We start from the raw sequence: 25,912 nt of genomic DNA on the forward strand, positions 1-25,912 counted from the left end.
AGTTCTACCATCATTAGTTATTGTTAAATAACCAAATTTAACAAAAGTTATGACAAAAATTTAAAAAAAAACTTAGATTGACAAAGTGCTTTCGTACATGCTTAAGGAAGTAAGTGTAATTCTACTATTTATTGCTTTTTAAGAATAAGCTGCTGTCTATGCGTAAAACAATTGACAAAATAACAATATTTAAGTTGAATTTGTTGTTTACTCATAAAAACATATTAAGTAGGTAATTGTAACATAACAAACATTACGAAAGTAAATAAGAGAATAAACAAGGAAGCGTGTTTTGTTTATATTCTATTTTTCTTTTTGCGATTTACATAGTTATTTCTTCACATTTTGGGGCTCTTTTTTTAAAGTTTTATAGGAGACTGTAGAATGCTCGGTCCGCAAGTTAACGGATTGTTGTTGAATCAAATATGTACACAAATTTTTAACTACACACAGAAAAATAGGCCACATAAAATAGAAAAAAAAAAACAATAAGGTTTCTCTATGGTTTTCGTCCAATCTTATTAAAACAATCGGGTTTTCTTTATTGTTTTGAAATCTGCACTTGTAAGGTTTTGCAATGAAAATAAAAAAAAATACGACTATGCCAGGGATAGAACTGAAGACCTCAACTTTCTAGTGGCACACCTTTTTTTCAATTTTAAATTGAATTTCATAGTCGCGCACCTTATCACCTGAACCAACTCACTATAGAAATATTGCTCACAATTTTTGTTCTAGAGCCAAGTTGAAAAAATATAAGAAATTTTTGCTAAAATTTGAAAATAATAAGAAATATCTATGGAAAAACCCTTTTTACCGACTTCCAAAAAGGAAAAGATATTCAATTCGTCTGTATTTTTTTTTTTGTGTTTGTTACCTCATAACTTTTTGACTGAGTGAATCAATTTTGATAATTCTTTTTGTATTGGATAGCTGGTGGCTGCGATGTGGTCCCATTTCAATTTCGTTCAGTTTTAGCCAGAGATCAGAAATAAATCTCAACCTTTTGAAAGGTTCCTTAATAACTCTTATTTGTCGCCATTTTCAATAAAGGTCATAAATTAACCTTAATTTTTAAAAAAGAAAAATTTCGGTCAAGGTCTGAGAGAAACCTTTATTTTGTATTTTTTTATGTTTCGGTCAACCAGTGAGATTTTTCGCTGAGAGAAAAAAATAAATCTCATCTGCAAATGTATCAATTCCTAGAGACATGGGAGTGCTGCCATATGAAAGCTTATATTCTCAGCTACCCGATAGAAGTATAATCGGGTTTTTGATTTTTTTTTTTCAAAATTCCGAGAAAATCGCGTTTGAAAGTTGGGGAAATTTTTTTTTTTGAAAAATCCCCGAATCTTTGAACGCTCCTGGAAGCTAAACCGCTTGAGAGCAATTTTTGAGAGTGATGCCAAATGATAGCTTGTGTCATGGGCCTACGCTTTGCACATTATCAGATTTTAAAAAAATCTTCCATGTTAAACCGCCACATCATGCCTATTTTTTCAGAATCGGACTTAACTTTTTTTTACCTTTAACTTCTCCCGGTTTGAGAACGCGTGCACCTACAGGGATGGGAGTTGTACGCAAATGTAGGTTAGAGTCCCGGTACCTTTTGGTTTTTTTCATTTTTTCAAAATTCCGAGATATAGCCGTTTGTTGGGCGGGTGGGCGGCTGAAAACGCTTCTGGAAGCTGAACGCTTTGACCTAGATATTAGAACATCGGTCTCCTGAAATATTCGAAATTGCATTGGTTATGCTTGTCGTCCCAGCAGCGACTCAAATCACAGTGGAAAACACATTTTCGTCTTTAAATTCTACTTTAAACAAAAAGAGATATAATCTTGGGTCTAAAGAACTTTGAGAGCCTATTTAGTTCATACATTATTTGATACATTATTTATTTTTGCAATATAAAGACATTCTTGACATATTCGACATTTTCCTTTGAATTGACCATTTTTGATTTATTTTCAGCGAAAACGGTTAAAGGTTGACCTTTTCCATTTATTTTTTTGTAAAAATCTCAACCATTGAGAGATATTTAAAAAATAAAAAATAAATCTCAACCAATAACCTTTATTTTCGATTTTTAAATATAAATCTCAAACCTTAACCGAAACTATTTAAAGTAATCTGTTAACTCTCAGAGAGATGTCGATTCAAAATAAAGGTTGACTGTTATTTCTGGTCTCTGGTTTTAGCCATGGGAACTATAAGAAAAACCATAAAACTCTGTTTTGAACCATGGAAGTCGGTTTTGTTTTTTGATAAAAAAGATTATTATCGTTGATTTTAATAAGGTTTCTTCATAAAACAGTTCAATAAGGCAATCTGTTAGTTTTTAGGTGGTCATATTTTTCTCTGTGTACTTAAAGCATATACAAAAAAGTTGTGTCTATCAAAATATCGTGAATGATGTCTTTGTCATAAAGATTATACTTTGTGAATCAATCAGAAAACCACAAAATAACTGTTTTTGCCTCGAACATGATTCATTTCTTTCTTTATTGCTTTGTGAATTCATACCCTTCAAGGTTGTTCAAAATTTAATAAGTTCATTTATAATATTTCAGTTATTAATTCGCAATGTCAATGATCTTACTTACACGTTAAAAGTAATTAGTTGCTAACGTCTTATTCTTATTTTATGTTAACATATTATTTCTTTTGAAAAACAGGTACTAAGTTAATAACATTTTCATTGAATTGCTCCGACACGTTTTAAATTTTGTATACTTTTTTGATTAATCTCATCTCAAGTTTTATGGCTATATTTAAACACGTGAAAGACGAAGAAGCTTTGTATAAAAAAAACAAAACATTTAAATAATTTTTTAAACTAACTATTTATTGAGTGTGATTTTTCCAACTGCAATGACTTGCTGAAAATAATAGGGTTGTATGGCCGCAGACTTTTCCCTTAAACATACAACCTACCTTCTAATCCTTTGTCAGAGTCTTGCCAAACAAATTTTTCAAAATGATCGCAACTAACTAAATTTGTTCTTCAAAAAGAAGCAGGCAAATTGTTAGAACTCACCTATTTCATTCAATTCTCGATTATCCCAATCAAATTTTTCAAGTGGAATATAAGTTTCAGTTCAAGAAAATGAGTTCGGTACACTTTTTATTTGAAAATGACTTCAAAATTCAAAATCTGCACTAATAAACCACAGGTGTTATTCCATGTTTAACAGACTTTAATCAAAAGTCTTTAAATAGACAACTGAGTCAATTTGTATATTTAATGAATGCATATTAATATTTCATTGATTTATAAATAATATGCACCATCAACTAATTTTATTTGCTATTTTGAGTTGTTTAGTGAGGCCCTTTTGCACTCAGAACTTTGTATTAGCGTCATCTTACAAAAGCAGCAATCAGTGTTGTTATACACGTATAGATTTTTTCTTCCTATATATTTTGGAAAAATCAATTTAGTTAATGTTGATTATTTTTTGATTTTTTTTTTGTCTGTCAAGTAATCATTTCTTAAGAATGGCATACCAATATTTTTTGAAAATATTCGAAAGTTTTTATAGGTACTACTTACTTTTAGAGGTCGAAACTGTCTAAAAATATTTTAAAAACAGGTTTTATTTTTGTTTTACATTTTTTTTTTAAATTAAATTAAAGTTGTTATTTTTTTTTGTATATTTTTACCCATAAAGCTTTAGCATAAAAATATATCTATTTTGTGAAAAAAAAAATCAAAGGGAAATTTAAAAATAGAACCATTATCTTTTTACATGCAAGCGCAAGTGTTCTAAATTTCACTACTAAAATCTTAAACCGGATTGTTTTTGTATCAACTGAAAACAAATTATTATATAAAAAATGTTATAATAATATTGGTAAAAACAAAAATCAGAATTTTAACAGCTTTGCATAATAGCAGTTTAGAAACACATTTTTCTTAAAAAAAAAAACACTTTTACTAAAATTCTTAGACGTACCATTACAATCATTGGCTTTTTGCCAACCATGGTTTTCATTCGCCTTCTTTGATAAAAAAAAAACACCCTTTCGCCCAATCTATTTTGATGGACTCTTTTGATCAAAAACAAAATGTACAATAATTTGTTTGTATCCATGCATTGTATGTTTAATAAAGGTTACTTTTATTTCTTTCAGATTTACACATTGTCAGTTCTTTTACTACCACTTCGAGTATTTGGAGCTGTGCTTTCAATACTAACGGCATGGGTGTTTGCATACATAACTTTATATGGTTTAACAATGGATGATCTAAAAAATAAACCACTAACAGGATGGAGGCGGTAAGATTTGTTTTTCACAGTAGATTATCAACAAGAAGTTTTTGAGTACCCCAACTGACTTAAAAGTTATTTCAAATTGAAAACGAAAGTTGTATCCAATTAAAGCTCAATGTACATAATATGTAGTATATTAGGAAACAAAAATATTTCTCACTCCCTTTACATTAATTTAACTACAAAAATGAAAGAAAACACTGTAGTGTACAAATTTTGTACAGGCAAACCTTTTGAAAAGTGTATTTTGCTTTCCAAAACATGAAAGAAAAAAGTTTTATTTGCCTACCAACACAAAGTAGCATTCATATAAAAATTTTAATTAAATCGTACGCACGTTAATAAAGTTACGTAAATTTTCCGAAGCTGAAACAATTATGTCACACAAATAAAAGCTTTAAAATATGACACAGACTAATTAAAAAATTGCAGAATATTATATTTCTTGAATGGATGCCAAAAACTACAAAGTATTTAATTCCGTCCTAATATTTTATTATTATTTATTATTATTTTAAAGTTAAGGAAATAACGTTGAAAAAATTTTAAATCTCATCCCACTAAATTTGAAATCTCATCCCACAAAATCTGATAACCAATCCTTTACAAAATGTCAAAAATTAAACACGCATATCAAATTGATATTCCATTAATTTTTTTTAAAATTATATGAATTAATCGTACATTCTATAACATTTAATTTAAGTTTTTTTAATTTAACTGTGTATTGTACTTGTAAAGGCAAATATTAATATTAGTATCCATGAAATTAAATATTAAAAAGGGTCACCTTTATTTGATTTTACAATATTAGTTAATTAACAATCTTTAACAAACCTTGAATGCATTTCAAAAACCTTACGTTTCATTATCAGCATCGGCAGTTTCCATATTACAAATTTTAATTTCATCCCACTTTTATTTTGACACTTGTTTTGTTTTAAAATTTTTTGTGGTTCTAAACAAATTCCAACATTAAAACTCGGACTTTCATTTTTTGTTCCACTGGGTCACGCCACGAGGAAACACTTTGTCAAAGTATTTTTTTCCCCATTCATTGTTGATAATGATGCATCAAGTTCTTGAACAAAAATAGTATAGGTGCCAAAACAGTTGTTTGTTTTTGCCGAGGTATTAATGATAACAAATCTATTTGACAGAATTAGATTTAAATTACGAATTAATTGTAGATAATTACTATAAACATTTATGTTTAAAAATATAGCCCACAAGTTAAGTTTTTATTTTATTTTTAGTTGTCTAGACATGAAGTAGGACGCGATTAAAAAAGAAAATCATGTACAATTAAAAATTGATCAAATTTGTTGTCTTCACTTTGATTGATCATTCATTGCACGTGTTCTTTAAAAAGAAAATTAAATTAAAAAAATATCATTAGTGAATATGTAGGCTAAACATTGTACTTTTTCTGTTTACAATCAGCTGTAATAGCTTCTATAAAACCCTCGAAAAGAAGTAAAATATCTATCTTTCTAAATCATACTGGGTGTTCCAAATAAAAGTAGTTTTTAATTAAGTATGTTTATTTTTTTCTTACATTGGAGTGTTAGTCTCACATAATTAAGAACATTAAGCTTTACTTTTTCTATACTTTGGCGACATTTTTCAAAATATTTCCTAATCTGGGGATATCGAATCAATGAGAACATTGGCCTCCAAGATCATGTTATTATTTAGCTGATTTCATCATAATGTACATGATTAACTTAAACTTGTTCGTAAATCTTAAAGATTTAGAGGCAGCTATTTTTTTCGGATTTTAGTCCAATTCGGAATTATTCAAATCATTTTTTTGGTATTTTGACGTCGAATCACATCACCGTTAAATAATGCAAAACTTCTTACGCAATCTCAAAACGCCTTATTTTGTCGCCTTTTCTCAAAGATATTGAAATAGAAATTTTTGATATCTCAAAATCTTAGTGAAAACATAACTAATGGTTTCTTTAGCAAATTTCAGTTTGCGCTTCTGATTTGGATTACAAAAGTAACATTTTACGAAAAAATATATATTTCGGATTAAAAATCAAAAATAATTTTATTGAAAATTAGTTTTTGAGACTTTCACGTTCTGCATTTCACTTTTTGCGCATTTACTAGCCGATAGTGAAATTATGTAGGTGTTGTGCATTTTTTCACTCATTTAGATTTTCTGATCGAATTAAATTCATTTTGTTTCTGTTTGTGAATTTTTTACTCTTTGAAATTGAAAGTGAAAAGTGATTTCAATTCACTTTCGGATGAATTGCGGAACATGAGCGGTTATACTAAAAATAGTGATGAGTATAGCTCAAAAACTAGATGTGATAGGATGGCAAAGTTCGAACGAAATAAAGTGTTTTTTTTTTTTAAGAGTGCTCAACACCTTGCTGTTTGTGTAACATGTTTGGGATACAATAACTTTGAAAAAAAAACACTATTTTGAATGTGAAAGGAGAAGACAGTAGTACGAAGCTGTCGAAAGCAGTAAAATGCTACTATACCACTTTCAAAACCGCATCACAGCGCTTTTCCCTCGATCAAAGATGAATAAAAAAAAGAGAAAACATTTTCGGACATTTACCCTATAAAATTTTTTATAGGGTAAATGAATTCGAAAATTTTCTAGCCCCCTCAAATTTTTTTTCTGGATACGCCACTGAATGAGAGGACATAATAAAATCATAATGATGTAACAAAAATTGGCAAGAAGTTGATAAATTTAACTTTAATGTTGCTTTTCACAAACAAAATGTCCTAACTTCATTAAGAACCTCACCTTAAAGGCTGTAAAGAACCCCGCATATAAAAGTGGTTTCACTAGACTAGAATGCAGTAAATAATTTGCATTCTGAGTTAAAATTTCTTTCCTCAAAACAAAATCGTACGATGTCTAGGACTCCAAAGATAATTTCATTCGTCGCAACTCCCAACTTTCAATGTTTTAAAAATATTAATCTCCCTCCCTATAAGGTTAGTTTAGTATGGCACCAATGAGGTCAACATGATCAACGTGATGTATTGACTAGTGACGCCCTTGGTGACACTAAGGACAATACATATATAATGAAGAAAAAAAGGTCTTGAGAAAAGAGCACAGAAAAAAATCTGAAAAAAAACTATACCTGTTAAAACGCCACTTTCCTACTTTTTTACTTTTCAAGTTGTAAAAATATGTCGTTTTATAATTTTAATAACATTCCTGTTATTTACACAAATTTAAAAAGCTCTCCTAAAACTCATCAAACTTCGACTTGTGTCTCTTTGTCATAAAAGAGACAATATGCTACGAAATCTGATATCTGACTCAAATGCACTTTTATTTAAATAATTTTATTTTTCATAAAAACATTTTTATTAATTTGATTTTATTTTCTTATTTTTCAGAATAGCTCAAAAAGCTGTTGCCAAAACAATGCGATTGGTATACGCTTCATGTTCATTTCATCATATAAAATATATTGGCAAGCAGGCGTCACCAAAAGAAGCACCAATTCTTGTTGTAGCACCACATTCATCTTATGTTGATTCGGTTCTTGTTGTTGTTACAGGACCAACATCAGTTGTAGCTAAAAGAGGAACTTCAGATATTCCAATATTGGGCAGTAAGTTCAATCAATGTTTTCATAATATGAAAATATTTTGTACTCTTCTTCTATCCTAAGCATATCACCTATCAATTACATTTTCACTAAAACGTTTTCATGAGTATTGAAGGTTTTTGAATGAACAACAACAATAGTTTTAAGATTCACTTTATTACATTTTCATTTTATAAAATATTTCATGTCTTATGATTAGTGTAGTAACTAAAAAACCAACCTAAATATTATATACATATACATATGTCAGTATGTTTGTTAGTCCGGTTTTCTGTCTGAATAAGAAATAAGAAAGAGAGACTGCAAAGCGGTTTTTAAAAGTCTGAGAATCTAATACCGAATGCTAAAGACTGACAGCCCTTTTTGGTCTCAAACGCAATTGCTGAGTGTTTTTTAGAGTAATTTAAAATAAATGGAACTAAAAAAATAATTAGACTAAAGGTTTTCATAAAAGAGACAATAAGGTACTTTAAAAAAGTTTATATATAGCTTGAGTTCTATTGGATGTACTTTCAAGATTGGGGTTCTCAAACTCATCCATTTGCTCTTCGCACACAGTTCACGTTTTTCAACACCTCGCAATAGTGCCGGGCCCAAAAAAGCACCTGTGTCAGTTTAGAATTCGTTATTAATAGCCGCCCACCTAGGAGCCCGTGTCGTTCTCAGATTTTTCTTATACTTCCAAACCAAACATAAGTACCTAGTCGTTTCTTGCACTAGAACCAAATGAATACATAAAACTATATCGTTGATTTTGTTTTTTTTTTCAGAAATCATAAGCTGTGCACAGCCGATATATGTCGAACGAGAAGATCCAAATTCGAGACAAAATACAATCCGAGAAATTATTGCACGTGCAAAATCGGATGATGACTGGCAACAGGTATGTTTATTATTCTATTTTTATTTATTTCAAACGAAAACAAATTGTTTGGCGTTATAAACTAAGAACTAGGTTTATTTTAATCATATACATAATTGAACTTGTGACGCCCAGTTTAATCTGAGAACAAAATAAAAGAATATTTTTCAGACCCTAGTAACGCTTGAACTTAAACACAGAAAATCTCGCACGTTATTGACTTCGACGAATTTGTATATTAACACGTGAAGCTAAATCTTTTTGTAATTTTTATCAATAAATTTAATATCCTTATACCTGCGAAAGAAGACGTGCACAATATTATTTCATTGCATATGTATGTGTGCGCATTATGTTTGAGACAGGTCAACTGCTTTGCATAGAGCGAGGCTAGATCATTCTGCATTTAATCTGCGTGGGTGCCATAGACAGAAAAGTCGATGTCGATACAATTGTATAGATATACGTTAGTTGGTTAAGACACATGTTAAGAAAAATTCTTTTGAAATCTGTCTTCTTCAAAGATCCATTAATTATTTTAAAGACAAAGATAAATTTAATAAAAATTATTGTAATGACTTGGTGTTTGTTTTTTTTTCGTAGTCCAAATATTAAGACCGTCATGTATCATAAAGTCATTGAAGCCCAAATCTAGACAGTAATTCAACTTTCACCTCAATCTGACTCCAACTTCGTACTGAAATCGTAATTACGGCCAATTTTAATGTACAGAATTCTTGCTGAGATTTTGCCATAGTTAAAATTACTAACTCAGATTTTCCACGAGTCGACTCAAATTTCGGAAAGCCCTCTAGAATTGTCTGTTAACAATGACCCTGGTAAGCAAACTAACATTACATTTCCTGCTTTTTTCAACATAAACCCTATAAGTGCCTTAAGTGAGTGTGAGTAGAAATAAATAACTACCATTATTTTAAGATTGATTTCATTATTTTAAATCAGTGTTTTTCAAACTTTTTGAGTTCGCGACCCCCCTTGAGAGGAAAAATATTTTGGCGACCCCCTCACACTATAATGTGTCAGTATTTTTAAATAGCTGTATTAACTGTACCCGTTCAAATTTTTTTTCCGTGTTGCACATTTTATTTTGGTTAGCTCTTCCTGCTCACACTACTAACCAGTGTTTATACCACATACCTTTGTAGCGATGCAATGGTGCTAAAGCTTTGACCGGCAACAAAAGTGAAACTCATAATGCAAAATTTAAACCCTTGCATCTTGCAAAGTCGACAGCTTAGGATTGTATGTTATGAAATGGGTTCACTCCAAAATAATCTTTTTTATCACACAGAGGTCAGTGTGAAAAAGTATTGACACAAGTTTTGGATCTTAATTATTGTTTTTTTTTTATAAGATTGAAAATCCGAAAGTTCAAACACAACTTAAACATCCTGAATAAGAGGCTCCGAGGAAGAAAGGAAAACATTATAACTGCAAAAGACAAAATCAGAGGATGTCTTGGAAAACTGCGGTTATGGTCCGTGTCAAGCAAACAAATTTGATTCTTCTCCCTGCGTTCAAAAGATTCTTGAAGAAAATTCATGGGAAGAATCAATATTGGTTAGTTCCCATATTTTTCTCATGGTACAGAGTTTATTGAATTTGGAGATGTTTTACATCTAACGTCTGTAAAACTGAAAGAAAACCTTATACCTAGACTTAACTGCAGGTGGCATGCTTAAAACGGATTTAATTTAAAAACAATTGAAAATTTCTGGATTAAGAGAAGAGGAGAGTATTCTGAGCTGGCACACGAAGCTTTGCGGTTGTTAGTACACTTCTACACTTCATAACTATAGGTATATCTATGTAAAGTCACATTCTCTTCAAAGTTGGACATCAAAACTATGAAGAGAAACAAACTTAACTTGGAAAACGATTCAATCGTTAAAATATCAAAGATCAATCCAAGATTTTAACATTTATTAAAAAACATACAAACACATTTCGTCGGTCTCATAAGGAAACCTTGTAACTCCACCTTATTTCGAAAATGACTTTTGAATTCCATTTTTTAGAAAATGTGTAAGCGGAGCTACCCAGAATTTGAAGTCATTCCGAAAACTCTAAATAGACTGAAATTCAAATTTTGTAAAGCACTTTAAAAGCCATGCCAATCTTTCTACTGTAAAACAATTATTTTCAATGCAGCACTACTCACAAATGCTTCATTGCACAAACAACAGATCTGTCTTAAATTAACGGAAGCTCTCGGTCTAATAGTGAAATAGATTCCAGATTAAACCATTAAAGCGAACCTTACGGTGGGGACAATAACATTAAATAGAATCAAATCGGGTGCATTGAATTGTTCGTTCTCACCCTTAGGAACGTTTGAATGGTACATAAATCTGTCTAATAACGAATTTCTTCCGATCATCGCTTTGGAGAAATCATTATTTTTAAACCTAAGGCTTCTGTTCGGTCACCTGTAAGTGTTCATTTTACCTTCTGGTAAGGCCTTCGAATCCCGTTTGCTCTACAGCATTTTTATTTTCCCAATCAAGTCTTTTCATTTTGTTTCTTTTTCCTTTTTCGGAATACTGTTGTCACTCTGTCTACTTCTGTTTAAGTTTATCTCTGGCTATAAATTTCATAAAAATGGTCGCCTTAACCCCATTCTCTGCGATTCCTAGAATTTTCCCATTCTTAAAGATTAGTTTTTTTTTAAGTATTTTTCAATAAAAAAGGATCCAATGCGCATTACCTAACTAATCCATAATTTGTGTATTTCAGGTAGTAATATTTTCTGAAGGAACATGTACAAACCGTACAGCACTGATAAAATTCAAACCTGGTGCTTTTTATCCTGGCGTACCAGTGCAACCAGTATTGTTAAAATATCCAAACAAATATGATACTTATACGTGGACATGGGATGGCCCTGGAGTGTAAGTAAGCTTAACCATAATTATTGTTTTATTTTCATTCTTAACTTTATAAACATAAGGTTGAAACTACTGTGGTTGACGCTAGCCAAGATATATAGCCGATGTGAAATTGAATTTCTTCCCGTTTACACTCCCAATGAAGAAGAGAAAACGAATCCGAAATTGTTTGCTGATAATGTACAAGCTTTGATGGCAAAGTATGATTTATTTTTAATTGTTTTGTAAATTTCGAATCATTGATTTTATTCATTAATAGAGCTTTGAATGTTCCCGTTTCGGATTATTCATTTGAAGACTGTATCATGATGAACCGAGCCAAAGAAATGAAAATCCCATTCCCAGGCGATATAGTTGCAATTGAAAAATGTCTATACTTATTGGGGTAAGTTATAAATTTGGATTTTTAAAAATTCAAGAACTTATGAAAACAAAAATGATCTCTCTTTTAGCATACTTCATCAAGACATAAACAAAAAACTAGCATCTAAGTACTGTAACCTACCAGGTGATGATAGCATTGACTTTATCACATTTGCCGATCTCTTAAACATAGACTTGAGCAATAAAGTACTTTGTGAATTGTTCAGGATACTAGATCATGTAAGTTTAGTTTAACTATTAAATCTAATTAATATTTTAACTTTTAATCTGTTTTATATTATAGAATCAATGTGGAACAATTAGTTTAAGAAATTACCTCCTATGCCTATTTTACTGTGAAATTAAAGACGAAAGACTTATCGAGTTCCTAAGTAATATTATTAACGTAAGACATTAACATTAACAAAAATGAAATAATTTATTTATAAAAATATAATTCAATCTTTAGCTTTATACACCATCTAGTCTGAATATATCAAGAGAATGTTTTAACAAAATTGTACGACACAGTGCAATGATGACTGAAGAACAGAGCGATGCCTTGTTTTTGAGCATTGATCACACCAATAAAGGAACGATCTCATTTGGTAATTTTATTTGTTGTATTAAATTTTATTTTGAATTATAAGCTTTACATCTCGATAGTAGGCCTTCCTAGTCTTAGATCCGTAAATTAAAATTATTACTCATTTGCTATACACAAATTAGAGATGTGTTGTGGAAAAAAATATATGTATCCTTATCTGTTATTTATTCGATGTTCTTCTTAGAAAGGGTATTCAATTCGAGATACATTTACCTAAGTATTTTTCATGTTTAAAATACAGTTAAATAAAATTTAAAAGAAATTATAAAAAATAATACGTATACACCACAGTGACCACCTACTAAAACCTTACATCTTAAATGTAGTCAACCGTGGATGTGCCTAACATTTAGTTAAGTACCCCTATTCTTGTGGGAAATCAAAGCCAATATTGCACCAAACATCGAAAATTAATTAAAAATATAATGAGCCATGAGAATGCTTTAGGCCTCCCAAATGGATCTTAGGGAAATAGAAGTCTGGATATTATTTTCGAACACTTATTTGGGTGTGGTGGAATCTAAACATGAATGAATCTGAAGTTATTTTGAATGTTAGTGTTGCTCTAGTTTTAATACGAGTAGCTGAGATTGCTGCTACTCCTTTGCTGTAGATGTCCAGGGCTGGGATATTTTGTAGAATGTGGACTTTAATTAGTTTGTTACAGTTTATCGTTTTGTCCTGTACGGTTCACTATACAAAAATCTTAAATTTCCTAGTAAAGAGGAGTTCCGTTTTATTGGTATTAACATATAATTCACTGCCTGTTAGTAGCAGTTGTACAAGGGTCTTTCGGTACTTGCTTGAAGCTGCGCGTAGGCAATAACTTTGAAACATTCTCCCTCTAGTAGCGATTGTGCGTAAAACAAGAATATTTGTACTTTAAGTATTCTGTACTTAAAATTATTTTAACTAATAATTTTTAATAATTTATATTTTCTTTTATTTTCAGATGAGTTTAAAGAATATACTAAAGATAAACCCAAGTATGCATTTCTTTACAAAAAACAAGAACTTATACGAAGGTCATGGAAATAAAAACAAGTACAATTTTCTTTTTCAATTTGACAAATGTTAAAGATTGGGCGTTTGAGATGTTAAACACTATCAAGGATCCATTTAGAAGAATTTACAAAACCAAAGATAAATCCTATCGAAATTTAGATGTCGGTGGGGAGATCCCTTAAAAAAAAATCTTCTTGTATTTAATCGGATGTTCCCTGATTTAAAATAAATTAGAAAAAATATTTTTTTTTTTCAAATAGATTCCTTGATAGAAAAATATATTGTATGATTCAAAATATATAGGTAAATTAAAAACAGCTTAAGCACTTTGTTATTGTTGAGGTAGCAAATTAATAATATTAATTAAATGAATTAATCATTTACTGATTTGTCAATTAAATTTTAATTTTTTTTTAAACTGTTGAACAGTTGAGGGTTATTAAAAATTGTGATTAAACACCATGTTATAAATAATTATTTATTTAATTTTTAATATTTATGCTTAAAAAATTACAAGGTACATTTTAAACATAGTTTGAACAAAGAAGTGCATTATTTTTGAAACGAACAAAATATTATAAATATTGAAAAGAAAAAAAAAATTAAAGTAAAATTAAAAGTTTGAATTGGAAAGCAAAAATATAAATGAAAGTTATTTTTTATGAGAAAAAAAGTATTATTACATTGCATAGTTGTTAAATTTTAATAGAATCACATATTTTATTTTAAGTTATTATAACATGAATGTTTTTTTAAATTGATGTGCGACAAGGATGTTTTATTTTTTTTTTTAAATTTATTACAATAAAATTGTTTTCAAATTAATAGTACCTACATTGTACATTGCCAGTGAATATATTCATTTAAATTGTAGCGTATGCGTTTGACATAAGCCGGCGTTTTATTGTTAACTCAGTAAAATTTAACACGGGATAAAATACTGAGTACCAAAGTAATAAAGTAATTTTGATATCATGTAAATATCTTACCACCATCAAAGATATTCAGCTCTAATCTGAATGAAAACTTTCGTAGAGATTTGTTCGGGAGGAAGACTCGTAATGGTAAAATTCCCAGAATATCGTTCCTTTTCCGTTTTGATTTTGTTCCCTTTTCGTTAATAATGAAGCTTTTTAATTGGAAGCCTGTTTCCTCCACAGATTTCACCGGTACCTTTCATTCCGAATAGGGCTGATTGTCACATCCGCACTTTAAGAACTATTTTCTTGGACAGCACAAAACGGTTTCGGAGTTTACAGCAGGCTTGCCAGATTGGACTATCTTTTTCCAAAATCGCCTACAACAATTTCAGCCTTACAATCAAATCCTAATTGTGAATCTTGGTCGATATTTATAATTTCATACAAGGAAATCTATAGGTTAATAAAAGAATTTTCTCATCCTAAACATAGGTACCTTTAATTTAGAAGAACAATAAAGTTCGGAGTTTTTAAATGGAGTTCGATTTTTCAAGAATTTTGAACACAACTAGCATAAATATTTCGAATTAATCAATTTTCGGGGAAATTATAAAAAAGTTTTTTGATTGTCGTAAACAATTTCCCTATGTGATAATGATAAAAATGACCATGAAGATAATAATAATAATTCTGCTGAAGAAACGGAACACAGAGGAAATAATGAAAAGAGCACTTCCGTATACAGTGGGATATGCGACGCAGGTCATCCTGTGGAGGTACACGATGATTTTTCGTCCCATACTTACATACGAATGGTTCTATCGTATGGTGGAATGCTGTTAGAAAGTAAGTTATTTAAAGATTTTTTTGTATAGAAATTTGGTAAATACATTTGGAAAAAAAAAAACATAAAATTCGTTTTTAAAGAAAAAATAACATAAATTAAATTGAATTTAGTTTTAAGACGCGTTTTTAGAAAAAATTATTTTAAAAATCGTTCGCCGTATTTCAAAAACACTAATTTAAAATAAAATTGGTATGCCATTTTGTAGCAATTATATTATTAATCAACACCTAAAACCAAAATATCAACAAAATTCAGTGTCATGTTTTCGAACATTTGATGTTGCAAAAGAAAAAAACAATTTTTGTTTTTAATGCAAAAATTAATTTTTTTCAAAATTTTATTTTATTTATGTATATTTTAATTATATAAATGCTATTGTGTAAACAATTTGTCGACACCTCTACAGAAAAACCTTATCAATTTTTGGCGCCCAAATTACTCAAACGTACTCATGCGTCATGCCCACAGTTTGTAAAGACGTTCGGGGGCCAGGAGCGAATATGTTACTAATTAAATATTCTGAACGAAAATTTTCAACATCCAAATTTGTTATATAAATTTATTATTTTAACTTAAAAATTTACAAAGTTAAAGCTTAAATTAAATTGAATCTCTGTCGAACACCAGAAAATCGTATTACCCATCCGGTTCCATCAAAGTTAACCGTCTTGCGGAAACGTATAGACAAAGTATTTTGTCGGCCAATATAAGACATTGGTAAATCCTTAAAATACAATTCATTAAAATCATGTTAATTTATAATAGGATTTTTAAAACACGAAACAGAAAAAATAATTTAACTCACCTCTCCACAAAACTTGCGCATAACTTCCATTTCTTGATTATTTGAAGGTTTGCGTTCCAAAATTTCAAGATAGTCTGAATGGCATGTTACTTTGGAACCCATATCGAATACTAATATGATACAAAAATACAAAATTAGAGAGTTTTAAATATTGTACTAGATTAATTGGAGAGCTCTCAATTATTATGAAAAATTAGTGGAGACTTCTTCAATTAATCTAGTACAATTTTGATTTTTCTATGAGAACTGCACTCCTATTCGAACATTAAACATATTAGCCCTGTTCCATTGGAGGTGGTGTTTACTCGTGAGTAGAAATCTAGTACAACAACTACACATTCCTATCTCCTCGAGCAGAAGATCACGTGTTAATTCTAGTACTAGATCTACTCATGAGTAAACTACCACCTCCAATGGAACGGGGCTATTAAAACCCAAAATAAACTTACCTTTAAATTCCAATGCAACTGCCAAATTATTTGGAACTCTAATATTCCATTGACAATCTGAGTTATTTCTCGAGTTTTCTGGGTAAAATGGACTAGTTATGACACCAGCATAATTATAAAGATCTCCACCACAACCTGGTCCCTTGTCACTTGCCAAAAATGTTACATCATAATTATTATAATGTCCACTTTGTGACATGAACATTCGTATCTTATTTGACTTGGCAAATATACTGTTGGATGGATCTATAGAGCCGCAGATCTTGCGTATGGATTTTGAAGGTTTAGTTTGTTCATCAAAAACCTTAAAACAAAATAATTAAATAGTTGCTTTTCACTGATAATTAAATAAAAATTAGTAACCTCTATATAATCAGATGAACACTCAGTTGTAGTTGTATCAGAAGATGCGAAAAACATGTAGAAATAATTAAAGTACAAACTAATAGAATAATTTTGCGGTGCATTAATGTAAATGTTACAATCAGCTGAAGTTTCCATTAGAATTCTTCCCTGGTTCGATGTGTAATTTTTCAAACATCCTAAAATAGGAAATTATTTACAATAATTGACCCTGTAAGCCACGTTCTTTTGAAGGTAGGATACTACTCGTAGGTAGGTATGTAGATGATGAGTAGATCTAGTACTACAATCAACTAGATTGTTGATAGTACTAGATTTCTACTCACCTCCAAAAGAATGCGGGTCTTATTAACAGTACAAGTAGAATACATACCACTTGAACTTGTTGCAATGAGCTTAAAACCAGACTTTTCTATTGTACTATCACTGAAAAACTTGACAAAAACTTCTTGGTTATTAGTAAAATATCCTCCTGGAACTCCTTGTCCACAATAAACATGCTCATTGTCAGTATTATCGTATGGACTTGTATACGGTTGTCCGGAATTACCGTTAAATACAATGTCCGATCCCAGAACTGATTCAACAACTGAATACTGCTGAAAATTTGTGAAAGTCAAAATTAATAATATTATTTGTTAGCTGTATTTTCAGAAGGATTTAGGTCAGTAATCTTTCAGTGCTCATAGAAGTTTTGGGGTCTTTTTGGATTTAGGTCATTATTTGTGACTGGTAAGCTACTCGAGTTTATGATCTACTATATTTTCTCCTTGATCTACTCATTCTCTTCTGCCGAGTTGAATGCAAATTGCATTAATTTCATAGAAATTGCGTTCCATTGAAAATCATTTGCTATTAGCCCCATTGGAGGTGGAAGACTACTCATGATTAGAAATCTAGTACTACCAACAATAAATTCCTATCTATTCGAACAGAAGATAATGTAGTACTAGATTAACTAATCATCTACTCATGAGTAGTCTACCACCTCCAAAGGAACGCACCTTTTATTGTATGGAAAATAGCCTTATGAGTCTTTTAAGCTATGAGCGCTGCAAGAAAACCGGCCTTAGAATAATGAAACGTACCTGTTTGTTATAGATTTTTAAATAATCTGTTGTACAGGCCCCTTTGGCATCAGGTCCTTGAATGTCAATCTTTTCAAAATCCAAACGGATATTACTGTCACTTCTTATACGCCATAAACAATTTAAATTTGGAAGATAGTTTCCACCATCACTTCCAATAGTTATAGCCTTAGTCTAAAACAACAACAACAAGGAATAATTCCAATGTCATCAACATAATCAACTCGATAAATACCTCATTTGGATGTAAGAACAATTCATGAGCCCCACAAGCAAGTGGCATCACTTTGACAGTTGCCATAAATCCCGTACTTGTGTCAGCTGAATCTGTTACAAAATTAACAAACATGCTGGACCTTGAAGATACCACAGCATTAGGAACAATATGACCGCAAAACTTTCCAATCTCATCAGCAAATGGCCCAGCTCCATCAAGAACCCTAACATAATCCCGATCACAATTTGTGGACTCTTCAGTATGAAAACTACTGAATTCCAACAATAACTGATGACCTGGTTCTGTTGTAAACAAGATCTCACAATTCAAATTGTTTTCATATCCATTTGCAAATGTATCAAGTGTATAAACAGTTTCTTTCGTGTCCCTCAAAGTAACATTCATATCACATTTTTTAACAAAAGTAATTATTGCTTCAAATCCTACTGATGGTTCACTCTGATCCGATACACTTTGAATCATCGCCATATTTGATTTGATTGACAGATGTGGCAGCACTCCTGTCAAATTGCCACATAATTTTGCAAGTCTCTGATCTTCAACCAATAGTTTGCCAGAGAAAACTTCAACATAATCATAAGTACATGCATAAGATCCTTCAAATTCGAATTTTTCGAACTTGACAACAATTTTCTTATCTACAGGTGCTGTTATATTCCAAAGACACACTGCATTTGATGGATATTTATTGTCACTTCTTTGTTTTGGTGTTGCAATAACACTATTTGTTGTTATTTTACCACCACAAGTTTGTTCTCCAAATTCGAGTGAGAAACCTTTCCGATTGAATGTTCCATCCGATTTGAACACCAAGGTGATGGGTTTATTCGAACGGAACTCAAGGTTGTCCTTTGAACCACATAATACAGCTGGTTCATTTGAGTCAACATAAACTGTCAATTTGTCATATAAACATCCATCAACTGGCGAAGTCTCCAATAAAAAGTCTTTGAACTGAATTAAGAAATTCTTGTCCGGCTCTGATGGATAAATGGTGTAATTGCAATATGAATTCGAATCATATGCCAATGGATAGTTTGGACTTGATAGCTGTTGCAAATCCTTGCTAGCATAGAAAATTCCTCCACAATTACGTGTGAAATTTACTGTAAATCCATCACCCAATCCACTTTCATCTGAACGGAATATTAAACGCATGACATTTGTAGTTATATTGACAAATGGCGGTGGCTCACGACCGCATATTCTCTGAATATCTCTCCACTCACCACCAGCTTCCTCTTGAATCAGCAAATAATCTTTTGTACAATTAGGACTAGATTCAATAAAGAATCGTCCACTAAACAGTACAGCAATGTGATATTCCTTTTTGACGTTTACTGTCCAAATACATTCAACATTGTTTTGATATTGCTTACGGAAGTCGATTAATCGGAAAGGATATGACAACTCTCCACCACATCCGGTTCCAGGTACAGCTGTCAAATTGAATTTCGATGCATTTTGATAGTTTGACGTATGATACTCAATGAAAAGACTCTTTATCGAAACAACATTTGACACAGTTGCTTGATTGCAAAACCTTCCCAAATGTGGAGAGTTAACTTTCGAATCGGAGAATAACATCAAATATTCTTCGTCACATTTCAATTTGAAGTCTACACTCAGCGATATTTCGAATTGATCCACATCACCTGGATTGGGTAGAACTCTCCATGCACAATCCATTACACCATAATTCGAAGTCGAAACTACAGGTTCATTCAACTGAAACTGGTTGCCAATTGTATAAACTCCGCCACATTTGTGACGAGCAAATGTCAAATCTAATGACGTTAGATTGTTATAAATGTTACTTGAAATGTCAAACATAATCGGATATGGCAGACGAATTGTGCTATCGTTACGATTTCCACAAAACCATTGCATTTTTTGAGTCTCTGACATATCTTGTACAGTCAAAGGACTATTTCGCAGGCAGTTAAAATATTCCCGCAAGATGGCAGTGTTTATCTTAATATCGTTGACAGTTAGTGCGAACGTTTCATATGGATTAAGATCGATATTATAACGGCAGAAGATACTTATGTTTTGTGATGTTCTAAAGTGAATATCACCTCGAGTCTGATCGAAATTTTCATTACAGTACAAACTCTCCTCATCAGATGAAAATCGTATTTTGAAGCCTTCTTTTCTAGCTTTGGGTACTTCGATGCTTACAAAACTCATTAAATTATCAGTGGAATAAATAACCGGTGGAGGTGGAGATCTGCTTGAATATCGTGCAATTATTGATTTTGAGTCAAAGTCATTAAACACTGACAGCCAACCGGGGAATCGAAGATTATTCGGATTTGTTGAGTTTGTCACAATCATGCTGTCAATTTGGTAATCCAAGAAATCGACTTTAACTCTCCGACCCTTGGGAACTTTTATTTTCCATTTGCATCGCATTGGAACTGTCATAAGGTAGATATAGCCGGGAGACTTTAATACACCCGATTCGGATTCAATCAAATGATCACATCGGTTACCAAGTGACAGATAGCTAAAACTAAAGGCATCATTATTAAATTCATTGCTAACTATTCGATAACTTATTCGAACATTGTTTGTATCGAAAATGTAAGTTTTCGCACTTGATTCTCCACACATAATAATCGGTTCTGATGCGGTTTCCTCTGCCTCCTCGTCATAAATAGGAGTCACAATTAAATGATTTACTTCGGAACAGTTATCTGACCAAGGGAAATTCATACTATCTAATGTCAAATTGACAGAAAAGCTATATGGTATAGATATCATATAGTCACAGGAGAAATTTTTATCTGTCACATGATAGCTCATGAGTTTCGGAATTGATATAGTTCCATTTCGTTGCCGGTAGGTGCCGCCACACACACCAAGTGAAACATTCACCTTAAATCCAGTGCTAGGTTCAGCGATATCAGTGAAAAATGTTATTCGTAATCTATTTCCACTAGAATATTGAGTATCTGGTGTTGATTTTCCACAAAACCGACCGATGACAGGTGACAGTTGGGTAGATCCGTCATTTAGTTCAACATATTCAGAATCACAAAATTCCGATTGTTTCAAATTAAACGAATCAACAAAGTCAACTGCTAAAAGACGATGAATTGGAGCTTTTATATTCCAGACACACATCGTATGTGGATGTGGAATGTTGGGATAATTTTCCGAATTGACAATTACCCATCTTTGATTGTCATTTAGTTCAATATTTTTCATGCATTCATTCATGATCTCTTCATATTTGAAACTTATTCTCGAAGGATCCGATGATATTCTCTCGATATTCAATTTGACATAAGCAGCATTTGATGATGTTATTGGAATATCTGGAATATTACTTTCACAATACTTTCCAGTGCCAAGATTTGGGGAGTGTTCAGAAATACCATTTTTAAGGAGAATATAATTTTGACAAAGAGCATTTCCATCCGTTCTTGATTTGAATTCTAATTCGAGGAATGTGATTTTAATGCGACGTCCCGTTTTAACTTGTATTTTCCAAACACAAGGCGATTGAAGACCACCAACAAAGGTTCCATATTTGGTAGCATTGATTATTCCTGTGGGTTCAGTTAAAGTTGATCCACACATCGATGAAGCTGTCGCTGTGAAACCAGTTTTATTGACTCCGAAATCGGTCAAAAATTGTACTCTTAAAAATTTATCACCAGACACTTGTAGAACAGAGTCTGACTTCATTTTACAGGTTTTTCGCAACTCATTCCAGTTGGTCATGTCAGTGCTAGAATAGATGATGACACTGTCAGCCAAGCAGTCTGCTTGGTCTTCAAGTTCGATCTTTTGGAATGAGACAACAGCATGACTTCCAGGATCTATTGGAACTAGTGTCCAATTGCAATTGAGATTTGATTCATAGCCTTCGGGATATCCGGGTGATTGGAAGATAGTTGATACAGAACCAATATTGAGGATTGTATTGGCACAGGAAAGTGGGTCTTCAATTGTCGTTTTGTTAGTAGCCATAAATTCTTTACTAACTCTGTACCAGTGGAGTCGGAAGATTCCAGAATGACTTTTAATGTACAGGTAATTAGTGTCGGATCTGATTATATTGGATTCGCCAAGTAGTATAGGTTCAGCTTGATCATCATAACCATTGAAAAACTAAAAAAAAAAACAAATTGCATATACAAAATTTTTTCCCTTAAAAAGGTAAAACTGCCATTAGAAATAAGTATTTAGGTTTTATCTAAAATTTATTTAGGTTTTATCTAAAAAATTACTCCGGACTACAACTGAGGCTGCTATTGCAATAGCATCTTTTAAGCACTCTGCTTCTACTGAGCATAGAACAGTTGCGATTGCTCTTCAACACAATTAAATATTACATCTAACACTTGCTCAATATGAAACTTCTTCATTTTAGCTCTCCGCAATTAAGGCACCTAACGTCTTCCAATAGAGCTTGCAAGAATAGAGCAATAGAGCTTGTGAAATAATCTCGAGATCTTTCTGGAAGGATAACCTTAAGCAGAAACAGACTTAAATAAATAATTATAATTGATTTTAAACAATTGGAAAAAAAAATGTTACGTATACGTCACAGTGACCCAATGAAAATAAGATATTTAAACGAATGCAATGTTAATGAATGTTTTGCAATAAAGTTAAAATATGTATTATAGTGTATCTATTCAATGACGTTGTTGGGGACTGTTCCGAACAGAACAGCTTTTTATTGTTCAAGGAGTCTTTTCTGTTCTGAAGTTTTCTAGAACTGTTTCTTTTCTTGTTCAAGGAGAATTTTCTGTTCTGAAGCTTTCTATGTAGAAGATGATAGCGCGAGCGAGTTAACATTTTTGTATTATTTATTTTCTGTTTTGATGATTATGTGTACGGCACACAAAAGACAAAAAATGGCGTGTTCAACACACTAAATCCACCTGGGATCTAGGTTAGGCCTCAACACATCCTGGTTTGGAGAAAAGTGTAAAAATCTATAAAGTTAGGCTTTTATGTAGTATTTTGTACATTTCTTAAAATTAGCACCTAACTATGCCAAACGGACCTTGGATTCGGATTCAGCAAATCAAAAACACTGGTCTGGTCAAATTTGTTTTTTGTGTGTGCCCACCAGCACAAAAAAAAATAAAATGTGTTTTTCTGATCACATTTTTCTTGGGTTATGTACATATTACTCAAAATCAGGGACCTCGGATTCAAGGCACCAAAATAAACTACTCAAAAACAAAATATTGCCCACCTATTTTTCTGGCGTGATAACCCGTTATTAAAATGCTTAGTTCTCAAGACGATATGTATACTGAAAACGCAATAAGAGCGGTAAATCTACTTAAGCATGGGATTTCGCGAAGGGCTGTTGCAAATCGTATCGGTGTGTCAAACTATCCGTAATATACTCCAAGATGACCAACGTTCTAGAGTGCGTGTTATTCAGCCGAAACTTATAGTGGCTCATCGGGCAGCTCGATTAAGGGGGGAAATCCCTCTGGAAGACAGCTTTAAAGTGTTAAATAAAAATTGGAGACAAAAAGAAACGAAAAAAACACAATGTTTTTTTATAAACAAATTGTTAAAAAAAAAATACTTTTTGCAAAAATACTTTTGGAAAAAAAACGCGTTTCGAGAAAAGAGCGTTTAAAATTTTAATTTTCGTACTGTTGTATGTTCGGAGCCAATGGGTTTCGGAAGTTCATTTTGAGGCTTCATTTAAGGCTTAGACCACTGAAAATAGTTTCTTCGATTGATAAATGAATTTTTAGGCAAAAAAAGTATGCAAAAATAAAAAATTCCAGAGGGATTTCCCCCTTTAAGGTACGCTAGTGAGCATTCGCACTGGACTATGAACTCTATGGTCTGTACTCTTTAAAGACGAATGCATGATTAATTTTTTATAGTGATGAACGTTTTATTGACTCGTGCACTTACGGAAGTGAACGTTTTGGGGTTCCAAACAAAAAGTCAAATACCTAAGAGCGCTCTATTTAGTAGTTTAAATAATTCTAGGTGCCGGTGTGATTGACGAAATTAATTACGCTGTGTAACACTCAAAATATATATTTTTTTTTAGAAAATTACCCCTCCCTTCTAAAGGGGAGGGGTAGATAGACCCCCCTCCCATAGTAAGAAATTTTTGTATTGAACTCCTCTACAAAAAAACCGTTTTCAAATCCTGGCGCCCAAGTTATAGTACTACGTGCCAAAATAACATTTTTGGTCGATGCCCAAACGTTCGAATTTCTGTGCCTGGGTTGAAATCGTAAAATTTTTTTTCTAAGCCATTTTTGAACTGATTTTCATAAAAAATACCTCGTTTTATTTGGAAATGAATATTATTTAAGAATATATTTTTAAAACAGCATGTTGTTTTGAAAACATATACTTTAAATTGATGTCGAAGTTGGGAAAATGACAAAAAATGGAATTTTTGAACTTTGACAGCTAATTAATTCTAGGTGGTTTAACTGAATCACATGTTTTATACATTTTTGAAAAGGTATAATTATCTTCTATCAGAAACTAGAAAAAAATCAAAAACGGGTAAAAATTTGACGAAGCTAGAATTTTTTCAATGGTTGAAGGTCCAAAAAACCGTTTTTTGTCCCTAACTCCAGATTTTGGTGGTGTTAGGGACTTTTTAAATACCGTTTCGTAATCAGTGCGACTAGCTCTACAAAACGTGATAGGTCTATGTCCGCGTATATTTTAAAACCTGGGGTGCTTTCATAAATGCATGGTTGCGCAAGTCTGACGAATGCAAAGCTTTCATTAATGCAAATGAGAAATGTCAGGTGTTCATAAATGTAAAACGCAAATATTTGCAGCGCAAATGTGCAAATGAAAAAATTCCCATGCGCAATGAATTTAAACTTGAAGAAAGAAGGAACATGACGTAAAAAACAATACAGCTTTCCTTTATTTCTCAATTCTATCAAAATTTTGAATGGAAATTCAAAATTCAAGTCAAAATAACAAAAATAGCCTTGAATTTCTTGCATATAATAAATTTGTAAACATTTGAAATGTAAAAAAAAAAGATTTTTTTCTTAAAGGATTGAATTGGTTTATTTTGAAGAAGAGGCTGAATTGAAACTTCAAACTTTTGACAAAAGACCCAAATCAGAAAAAGTGTTCATAAATTCAAAGTAAAATACATGCGCAAATAGTTTTTCTGACATTAGTCTGATCGCAAATGACCGCATGTACCTAAACAAAGCAACCATGCAATTATGAAAGCACCCCTGATTTTTGTAACACAGTGTTATTACCCCTATTTTTTGGTTCTTAATGTCCTCATTATTAGAATAATTTGGTTTGCTCAATATAACTCATGATATTTTATTGTCTAGATTTAAAATTGAGGATTTCAGATTTAGAGCAAACGATCGGGGAAGCTCTAAATAAAAATAGTATAATATGATTACGGTGACCATATTTCTAGAAGCGAAACCTGGGACAGATAGAAATTCATTTGATCTTTTTGAAAATATTGATTTTTCAATTGAATTTTTTTAAAATGAGTTTTCATAATGTTTCCTTATTTTAATATCGAATTTCTTAAACTATTTTATAGGAGCATTTTCGTTGAAATCATTTAAGA

General features: G+C 31.6%; 2 protein-coding genes across 3 annotated transcripts in view; one reads left to right on the forward strand and one right to left on the reverse strand.

Moving 5' to 3' along the window:
- Window positions 1–13,865, forward strand: part of LOC129909835 (lysophosphatidylcholine acyltransferase) — a 28,684-nt gene extending 14,819 nt beyond the window's left edge. The window contains exons 3-12 of the mRNA XM_055986942.1: window positions 4,136–4,281; window positions 7,663–7,880; window positions 8,648–8,760; window positions 11,497–11,651; window positions 11,711–11,848; window positions 11,908–12,033; window positions 12,101–12,251; window positions 12,316–12,417; window positions 12,481–12,619; window positions 13,571–13,865. Of these exons, the coding sequence (XP_055842917.1) occupies window positions 4,136–4,281; window positions 7,663–7,880; window positions 8,648–8,760; window positions 11,497–11,651; window positions 11,711–11,848; window positions 11,908–12,033; window positions 12,101–12,251; window positions 12,316–12,417; window positions 12,481–12,619; window positions 13,571–13,656 (1,374 nt within the window). The 3' untranslated portion in view covers window positions 13,657–13,865. The remainder of the gene's footprint in view (window positions 1–4,135; window positions 4,282–7,662; window positions 7,881–8,647; window positions 8,761–11,496; window positions 11,652–11,710; window positions 11,849–11,907; window positions 12,034–12,100; window positions 12,252–12,315; window positions 12,418–12,480; window positions 12,620–13,570) is intronic.
- A 2,055-nt stretch (window positions 13,866–15,920) lies between these two features.
- Window positions 15,921–25,912, reverse strand: part of LOC129909315 (cubilin homolog) — a 33,248-nt gene continuing 23,256 nt past the window's right edge. The window contains exons 20-26 of one of the 2 annotated variants that reach the window (XM_055986400.1): window positions 18,331–22,455; window positions 18,096–18,269; window positions 17,381–17,603; window positions 17,008–17,186; window positions 16,645–16,948; window positions 16,196–16,305; window positions 15,921–16,114 (exon numbers count right to left, since the gene is read on the reverse strand). In XM_055986400.1, coding sequence (XP_055842375.1) covers window positions 15,986–16,114; window positions 16,196–16,305; window positions 16,645–16,948; window positions 17,008–17,186; window positions 17,381–17,603; window positions 18,096–18,269; window positions 18,331–22,455 — 5,244 coding nt within the window. In that variant the 3' untranslated portion in view covers window positions 15,921–15,985. Of the gene's footprint in view, window positions 16,115–16,195; window positions 16,306–16,644; window positions 16,949–17,007; window positions 17,187–17,380; window positions 17,607–18,095; window positions 18,270–18,330; window positions 22,456–25,912 lie in introns of both variants that reach the window. The other variant, XM_055986399.1, reaches the window with a different exon arrangement.

The sequence above is a fragment of the Episyrphus balteatus genome, chromosome 2 (assembly GCF_945859705.1).
Source record: "Episyrphus balteatus chromosome 2, idEpiBalt1.1, whole genome shotgun sequence".
Classification (NCBI taxonomy): Eukaryota; Metazoa; Arthropoda; class Insecta; order Diptera; family Syrphidae; genus Episyrphus; species Episyrphus balteatus.